At 43.9% G+C, this 9317-nt stretch overlaps 1 protein-coding gene across 1 annotated transcript; it reads right to left on the bottom strand.

Annotated features, from left to right (window-relative positions):
- Nucleotides 1-250: 250 nt before the first annotated feature.
- On the bottom strand, nucleotides 251-7592 carry LOC120865402 (zona pellucida sperm-binding protein 4). The gene is made up of 12 exons (XM_040242678.1): nucleotides 7402-7592; nucleotides 7006-7127; nucleotides 6825-6927; nucleotides 5596-5742; nucleotides 4643-4830; nucleotides 4061-4158; nucleotides 2815-2945; nucleotides 2444-2633; nucleotides 2224-2371; nucleotides 1839-1914; nucleotides 604-720; nucleotides 251-377 (listed from the first exon to the last, which is right to left on the bottom strand). Exons 1-12 carry the CDS (start codon nucleotides 7577-7579, stop codon nucleotides 274-276), a joined length of 1602 nt encoding a protein of 533 aa, XP_040098612.1. The 5' UTR covers nucleotides 7580-7592; the 3' UTR covers nucleotides 251-273.
- Between the last annotated feature and the right edge of the window lie 1725 nt (nucleotides 7593-9317).

Below are 9317 nucleotides of genomic sequence, written 5' to 3'. Positions count from 1 at the left end.
TCAATCCATGATCAGATGCTGCTTTTTAGGCATTGTCCTAGACATTAGGTTTTGAAGTGTGATGCTTGAATAGAAAGTTAAGTATCACCTGAGGAATGGTTACAAACGCAAGTTCATAAGCCTCAGCCTAGACCAATTTAACGATTAATGTTTAGGCCACTGCAGTGTAGGGAGATTTATAAGGTACAACAGGTAAGAAATTACTTGTCAAATGAGGAGCTGAGGAGACTAGTAGTGCAATCTGGTTTTATTAACACATTTGGTCTGAGCAACTCATCTCCATTTCCTAATGGCCAGGTAGGACACGAACAAGGCTCCAATGATTAAGACTCCAGATAGGCCAGCCACCCAGAAAGCTTGAGAGTCTACAGGAGACCCTGCAGGATGGAAACGTAGGTTAGTATGCTGAAGCCAAGTGATATTACATACTAATAAAGACTGCTAGTCTTGAGCTACAGGGGGAAAAATAGCTAGGTAATTCCCCTTTTGATGTTCATGTTGACCAAACCAGTAAGGAATTAAGTAGGGATGCGCAAGTAGATTTGGTTTGACCAGTAGTTCTGGTTTGACCAGTAGTTCAGATATCATTCTCCTTCCACTCACTTGAGTATTTGTGGAGCTTTTCTGAAGAGTCTTGAATGGCTTGGAGTAGAATCAAGGGACCCTTGCTAGAAATGCTAGCAGTGTTGTTCTGAAAATGGATGTCAGAGCTTCTTCTTCCTGTTGGAGAGATGAGTTAAGGATTTGTTAGTTTTGTATATGTGAGTGGTTGTGGAGTACTAAAACAAGGCTAGGTCTCTTGTCAGATAGCTCTGCTCCATTAAGTTTTTCTCCAAGAAAAACCTTAATGCATTAGACACAAAGTCTCAGACTTGCTCATTTGTATTAATGCTAGCAAGTTTCAGAGAAATTATGATTTTAGACTATCCCCAAACTCTCAGCCTTCGTAAATACAGGTACTTGAATAGTGTGATGTCTTAATGCCGAGACCCTATGATATAAAGGTACCTGGTAATAGTAACAGCAAAGCTCTGTTTGAATCCTATTTCTATTGCTAATATACTTCTCAAAATTTTAGATATCTAAGTATATATAATCATTGCAGTTAGATGTTGAGTAGTTTACTAAATGATAGTTCTGAAAAGTAGTATGAGGTCTTTTCTACCAGAAAATGCTTAAACTTCAGGGGTCATGCTGGGCTGTGCTTAGTCACTGTTGTGTCCAGCTCTTTGTGACCCCCATGGACTATAGTCCACCAGGCTCCTGTGTCCATGTGGATTTTCCAGGCTAGAATACTGGAGTGGTTTGCTAAGACCTCCTCCAGGGGATCTTTCCAACCCAGGGATCATTAAGAGTCATGACTCCCAATTAATTCAGGAGCCAGGTAAGTGTTGTGGGATCAGGTGGAATATGACTGTATGAGCACTGGGCCTGATCAATTAACACATACCAAGTCTGTAATCCTATGCCATTTATAAGTCTTGAGGCCATGTTGCCAGACCTGCAGTCAAGTATAAAAGTCTACATTTATATCTGATACCACAGAAGTGTTTTATTAGGTTATAGGCTGTGAACACACTTGACTCCCTGCTAAGTAAAAGTTTATAAGGAGAAAAACTAAGGCTGAAAGTTATAAATATAAGCTATTAATCCTGAAATATTTAGAAGGCCTGGAATTCTAGTTGTATTTCTATTCTATTGCATCATGAAAGTACTTAAAGAAGCCTCGTTAATTAGATGAAGCTTCAGTTTGATTCATGTGCCACAGACAAAGGTTAGCACTGGATTCCAAGTAACACTTCAATTTGGCCTCTGGCATACATAGGTTGGATACTCACGTCTGGCAGAACAGGGTGTCACACAGGATGGTGTCCCGGCAGGCTGGCAGACCGATGCACTGCAGTGCAGATAAACCTGGGAGCCAAAAGAATTGGGATCATGGTCTAGCACATCCTAAGTCTTCAATCCTGCTTTATCCACCCCAGGAAGAAGTCAAAGAATTATCAGAAAATTCATAAACCAAACTGACATCACAGAAGCACCAAGATACCAGACTCTAGTTGACTCATACCACACATGCCGCAGGCATCCCTTGATTGCTCTGAGGCAATACCAAAAGCTAATGTTACAGGGCCACCTCAGCTGAAAAGTGGTACCGTGTGGAAACATCTGAGCTGGGGGTGTTTAGAGCCCAGCTAAAGAGCACAGGAGGCAGCATCATACCGGTCCCTTGAGGGCCTGCTTTGTCACTGAGTCCACAAAACTGAAGGTGGAAATGCTGAAGCGCTGGTAGTGAGAAGGAAACAGCAGGTCTGAGGCTTCCCAGACAGGGATCAGTTTTGTCTGATAGTTGTCTCCTGTGTAGGGGCACCTAGGCAAGGATATCCAGCAGTCAAGATGGGCTTCTTGGAGGGACTAACACAGGTGAAGGAAAGACACTCACCCATTCACCAGCAAGGGCCACTGGGGCTGGAGCAGGGCGTCTGCGCTGGGTGTCGCCCAACACTGGTCCAGGCGCAGCTCGAGACTGGGATCTGTTCTCTGATGGATGGAGACTTCCACATAGATGGGATCCCGAAGCAACTTCACCACTGGGTAGTCGCTAGCCATGTAGTAGGAGCGATAGCGTTTATCTGCAACAGGCCAAAACAAGTTGAAGCAGTAAAGAGCTTGGAACCTCTAGGTGGCTTGGGATAAACCATCACCCACATAAACGCCTTTGAAAGGAATAATATCTTGTTACCAAGTTAGGGTCTTCCTGCCCAGAAGACGACTTAGACTAGAGGCCAGATAGTCTACCCAAGAGGATCTTACCTTTGGCAATCTTAAGTTCCAGAGTGAGGTTTCCAGGCTGGATCTCAGGAAGGGGTGGTGGGAGAGTAAGAACCTGGACATTAACTGGGAGAGCACTGCTACTTGCAGAGTAGCTACAACGGACTTGGAGCCTGCAGAAAAATAAAGATTTTAGCTACTATCTTCAGTGGGTAGACCATGTCACCTCTTTAAGGTTTGAGTATGATTTTTAAGTATCAGGTGTTAGAACAAGTTTATAAACAAGTGGGGTTTGGTTCTGGCCTCGTGAAAGCTATCATTGGAGAGACCAATAGGTAAACAAGATCCATGTTAGAGAGTTTGATATAACACTGGGCCACCAGGGAAGCACAGGCTATTATATATTGAATCGATAAACAAAGACCAACCATATAGGATACGAGTCTATTCAATATCCTGTCATAAACCATAATGGAAATATTAAAAAGATGTGTAACTGAAGTCACTTTGTACAGCAGAAAACACAGTTTGGGAACACATGTACACCCGTGGTGGATTCATGTCAATGTATGGCAAAACCAATACAGAATTGTAAAGTAAAATAAAAATAAATTAAATAAATCAAGGATACTTCAGTAGATTTTAAAAGAGATATGGTTCTATGATAAACAGGTGTGTTCTCTGGAGGCGGTAGTCAGGGAAGATGTTGCAGGTAATTTGATAAGGGAAAATGAAAAGCAGTAACTGAGGTAGAGGAGAGAAGGGTAGTGTATGGAATCAAGAAGTCTGAGGTCCATTGAATACTCTATGGAAGCACAATCTAAGGTTAGGGAACAGTCAGGGAAGGATTGAGACCATTGGGAAAGTTTTGGCTCAAGTAGCAGCAGTGGTTTCATGCAGGACCCTGCAAGTTATGTTCATAATAAAGTTTAAGTTCTAGAAGACAAAAAGAAAACTTTAAGTATACTAGCTAGGGTTTTTAAAAAGATTCATTTTACTGGTAGAAGGTAGAAGGAAGAGACTAGAGTGAGAAACAAAGACCCAGTGAAACGAAATTGAAGTCAGGTCAAGTCTGAGGCTTAGATCAAGTTGGTGGTAATAGTGCAGGGCTACTAGATCAAATAATGGTCTGTGAGATTGGATAGTCAAGGCAATAGAGATTCTGCCTTCATGAGGAAGATGGTTGTTTATGGTCGTTTATGAATGTTTTCTCTAGAATTCCTGTTTATGGAAGGAAATTCAGGCATCCTGGTCAAGCAAGGTCAGGTTAACTAAGTAAGACCTTTACCTGAAGATACTGTCTCGGGTGATAGAACCACGGCTCCAAGTTTTCACATCCCGAGCTGCAACCAGCTCGTTTTCATATACTGCCTGCTTCCCAGTGATCTGTCAGGGCAGGTAAAGAATTCCTGTCACTCCTGCCAGCCAGATGCTGCTTCACTCAATTTTGCTTTCATCCAGCACTCAGAAAGGATGCCCATTGACTAGCAGGGAAATTATCACTTCACTTTACTTTCAGGGCAAAGGACCAGGAAGGGGCTTTGAGTAATGAGGAAGCCAGAAATACCACTTAGCTCATTTCCATGGTCCTTTCCCAGGGCAGTGTGGTGGGAGGAATCTGTTATTTGTTCTTCTACACCTTGGTAATGGGGACTAGTCCCTCACTAGCGGGCAGGTGGGATGACTTAGCCAAGTACCCAGAAGAGGTTTCTGCTTTCTCAGTAATGAAGGCCCCTCTGTCCTAGAGACCATCCCACATGACAAGCAGTAAGTCAGGTATATTCTTCACAGCTAAGCTATTCCAGTTCTCCACTAATCACTAGGGCATTCCTGACCAACTTAAACAGAGCCCAAGGTCAGCTCTTCTCACCTGTTTTGTAGTACCACAGGTAGTAAGTGGAAACCGGAACAGAACAAAAGTGTGTGTTGCCATCACAGGTTTACATTCACTGTCATTCCTGAAGCCCAAGTGTACAGAATTCAAGAGCAGTTGGGGCGAGGTCACGTTCCGGGACACGGCAATAGAGAAGTGGCCATCTTGGGTACAGTGTGAGGTCACTGAAACACCAGAGCAACTGTGCTGAAGGCAGGTCACCTCAAGTGATTGATCCAGCCAGAAAAGAGTCTAAAAATTATAGTTTCATTATTTTAAATTCCCCACCCTCCTCTTCTCCCACTAGAAAAGCTGGCATTCTAGCTAATGACCTTGAGGCAGGTTCAGCCATCCAGAGTTTAACTGGGACTTTGGATGGGCACTTGGGTTTGAATCTTGCCTCCACTACTTACTGTGTATTTAACCTCCTTGTATCAGCTTCACCTGTAGAATGAAGATAGCCATACCTGCTGTTTCCCTTATCACCTAGGATTAAGAGCTTTGAATTATGTAGCATCTTGTTTCATGAAGGTCATTTTTACATGAGAAAGACCTGGAGCATGATTTGGGACAGTGTTCTTTTGAAATAAGGTTCATCTTCTGAAATAAAGCTCTTTATACACATAATCAGCCACCAGATTGGCTGAAGTTCTTGAAACTTGTTTTAAGTTTCTATCAATTAGCATCCTGCACATAGACTTAGCTTCCTGAGTTCATTGAATGTTATTTGCTTTCTGTTGGGTTCTAGGAGAATACGCAATGGAAGACTATATAAAGCTGTGTCACTAAAGGTCAAGTGTTCAAAGGAGGTACTGACTTATACAATAACCTTTGGTCATCTTTCAGTATTTGCCTTCTGGATGGGGGGTGAAGGAGATAACCCTCCTTTGGGTTTAGTTAATGGTAATTGCAGGCACTCTTCAGCTGATTTCAAAAATATAGCAACTCACCTGTGTTTCCGTAGTAACAGGAAATGACCTCTTCAGAGTTGTAGCAGCAGCCTAGCTGTTCGCAGTCTCCTTGAGTGGTGGGTGAAGGAGCACATGGCAGTCTGTCCCACACTGGGACAGAGTCACAAAAGCCAGCATTTGGGACATCTAGGATAGATATTGAAGAGTAACTTGAACTAGGTAACATAGTCTAGTCTTTAAGAGATCTTTTCATTAAGAAACATTAAGTTCCCATAGATATCCATGTAATTGGAAGAGATATTTACATACTAGAAATTAAGTCTGGATTATAAAGTTCACTATTTGGTTACCTTATAGGAGTGCCCTGAAACGAGTACTCTTTGGAAAAGTGAATACGAACAAGATTGGTAGAAGCAGTGAGACAAACAGTTCTTCCTTCTGTTTTTAAAAAGTACTGAAGTCTTAGTGTACTCTAAATTATTTTAAAATGCAGTTCAGTAAGCGGGGAGTGGGGCCTATGATTATGTATTTTATCAGTATTACTCCACTGGGCTATCACATACCAATGCAGATGTGAAGAACTGTAGGTTCAAGTCTTGGGACCTCTCTGGAGTCCAGTGGTTAAGACTGTGTGCTTCCACCGCAGGGGTTTTGGGTTTGATCTCTGGTTGGGACCTAAGATCCCACATGCTGCACAGTATGGTTAAAAGTTTAAGAACAGAAGCTTGACTCTTTATGACTGAGGAAGAGCTCCTGGGGGGCAAGGCAAGATTCACTGGAGTTGAGCTGGCATTGTACCTTCCTGTTAATCACCCAGTTAAGTACCAAGCTAAGCAGTCGAGTAGCCCCAGCTGAAGGGACTGAGCCTTATTCTCAACGCATTCTGCTTCTTGAAGGTGTTTGCTGAGTCTCATTGATAACTACAGCTTCCTTCTGGACCCTTCAAGAGGGAGATCTCTGGTCCTGGGATAACTCTTGGTTGACTCTCAGCTCTGCCACCTACCAGTCAGGGGTGCTTGGAAAGCTCCCTGCTGGGGCTAGCAATAGCACTGGGTTGGGATTACAGGTAACATGTGAAGTACCCCTCACAGCTCTTGAGCCCCGAGTAATCGCTCAGGTGGTGTTTATCCTAGGGTCGCCTGTGAAGAGCTGGAACACAGTTCTCGATGGGTGCCTGGTTATCACTGCACAGAATGGGTAGAAGATACCCAAGGACACATTTCAGGCAGCTCCACACCACCCAGAACCTGGAAGTATCCAGCCCTTACCTGGGAGACTCACAGGACACTTGAACAGCTTTGTCTCCATAACTGTTCCAGATCCAATCACATCTGCTCTTTCAATTCCAACAGTCATGATGTAGTAGGAGTCCTGGAGAGACAGGCCCAAGGAGTCAACCTGGATGGTGGTACAGGCATCTCAGCCTTCCTAAGGACAGGTCACACTTACCCACTCAGTGACATAGCAGCCGCTGTAGGAGGCTTCCACCACCAAGGAGCTGCCAGGGCCCTCACTGACCCAGATGCCACAGTCAGAGTCATTCTGCAGGCTGTGTGGCAGCCCATGGTTATCTAGCAGTAGGGATGGGGAGAAACACATATGGTCAGTCATTCCCATCACCAGTGCTGGGAAGGACAGCCAGCTTTGCCTTAGACTCAAGAGCAGCTGCCAAGAAAGGAGAAACAAGAGGGAAATCAGGTTTAGAGGTGAAGTTATACTTCAGATTACTTCTATAGAGAAGTAGCAGAGTTTAACAAAGGTGGGGAGGCATTTGGACAGAAAGCAGAGGCCAATTTTATACAGTAGAGGAGACATGTCATTGCCTAGCTCAGCCTTCAAACTTACCCCATACTACTGCAGGAGGAGTCTCTATCTCCTGACTGAGAAGGTTTACGGTGAATTGAAAGCTCCTTAGCCCACAGCGTAGTTCGTCAGGATACTCAGGTACTTCGGACTCATGCTGGCTATTCAGACCAAGAGACAAGAGAAAACAGAGCCAGACAAATTGCAGCAGCAGCCACATGGTGCTGCTAGGAGTCTTACTGACTACTCTTCTGGTCCTACACTTCCTTTCCCAAGAGCCTGTGCTCCCTCTGCCCCTTAAATACAGAGAGAAAGCTGGTTTCAGGTGCACGTCTGTGTAGTATGCAGGTGGGACTCCTTTGGAAAGGGTGATTCCTCCAGCATCACTCACTTTAGGCCACAGTCTTCAGCTGCACCGCTTTAATATTGAAATCAGGCAGTCTTCAGAGCCCAGGAACAATGTGGTGCTTTTTAGCTAAAATAGGTTTCCTCACAGTTGCTCAGTGTAGCACTTATCTTACTAGCTTAATGACCTTCCTTTAGAATCTTGCATATTTGGGTATAGCTCTGCCACTTACGAGTTGTATGAACTGGTGAATCACTACCTCTCAGAAACTCAGTCTTCTCATCTGTAAATTGGGATTATCTCCCAGCAGGAGAGGGCATCACTGGTGTTTCAGTGATAAAGGATTCACCTACTAATGCAGGAGACACAGGAAATGCAGGTTAGATCCCTGGGTCGGAAAGATCCCCTGGAATAGGAAATAGCAACCCACTCCAGTATTTTGGCCTGGAAAACTCCCCAGACAAGGGAGGCTGGTGGGCTACAGTCCATGGGGTCATAAAGAGCCAGACACAACTGACTGCTCACACACCTGGCAGGAATGTTCGTCTGATTGTATTCAGCCTAATATTTATCATGTGAACAATTTTCCCAAGTTGACTAAGAATCTTAATCAAAGCATTGTGAACTTATAACCAGGTATCTCTAATTCTCTTCAACTCATCGGAAAAGACCCGAATACTAGGGAAGACTGAAGGCAGGAGAAGGGGACGGCAGAAGATGAGCTGGTTGGATAGCATCACCAACTCAATCGACATGAGTTTGAGCAAATTCTGGGAGATGGTGAAGGACAAGGAAGCCTGGTGTGCTGCAGTCCATGGGTTACAAAGAGCTGGACACAACTGAGCAACTTAACAAGAGCAATAAAAGAGAACAAATAAGCACGTGTCTTCCTAGTGAAACTGCATGACTCATTTAACCACAGGGTGACAAACAACACTGAGGGAATGCTGGCCTCTGCCCTCAGGGATGGGATCTGACTTTCCAACATCTGGATTGGGTTTGGGCACCAGTCCATCACATCCCATTTACTTGCTCACAGGACTTACCACATTGGATTTTAATGGCCTCTTATTGACTCAGTGTCCCTATTAGAAGCACTTGAGGGCAGGGACTATGCTTTATTTTTCACTGCATCCTGAATGCATTAGACTGTGTGTACTCAGTGTTCCCTGAGGAAAGAATGGATCAATGAACACGCTTTCATTAGTAGCCATGTCCGAAGGCTAGCTCCCTTGAAAATGTGGTTTCCCAACCTCACTGGTATAGATTCACTTCTTGATGGTCTCAAACTCATAACAATCTTGAGGTGTTCTTTCTTCAAGTCATTATACATGTGATTCTAAGTATAAGAATAAAGAGGAATACAACCAACTAGTGAATAAAACAAAAAAGAAGCAGACTCACAGATGTAGAGAACAAGCTAGTGGTTACCAGTGGGGAGAGGAAGGAGAGGGACAATATACGGGTAGGGGGAAAAGGCTTATTATGAAAATATATGAAATCGTCGGTATGGAACTTTTGAAAATTGTAACTCATCTAACCTGATGATGAACGGTGAATTCTAAGATACACCAGCAGGGCTGAGATGAGGTGATTTCACACTTGCTGCTGC

The sequence above is a fragment of the Oryx dammah genome, unplaced genomic scaffold (assembly GCF_014754425.2).
Source record: "Oryx dammah isolate SB20612 unplaced genomic scaffold, SCBI_Odam_1.1 HiC_scaffold_6, whole genome shotgun sequence".
Taxonomy (NCBI): domain Eukaryota; kingdom Metazoa; phylum Chordata; class Mammalia; order Artiodactyla; family Bovidae; genus Oryx; species Oryx dammah.
Note: the sequence above shows the minus strand (reverse complement) of the source record. Positions and strands in the feature narration are given on the sequence as shown.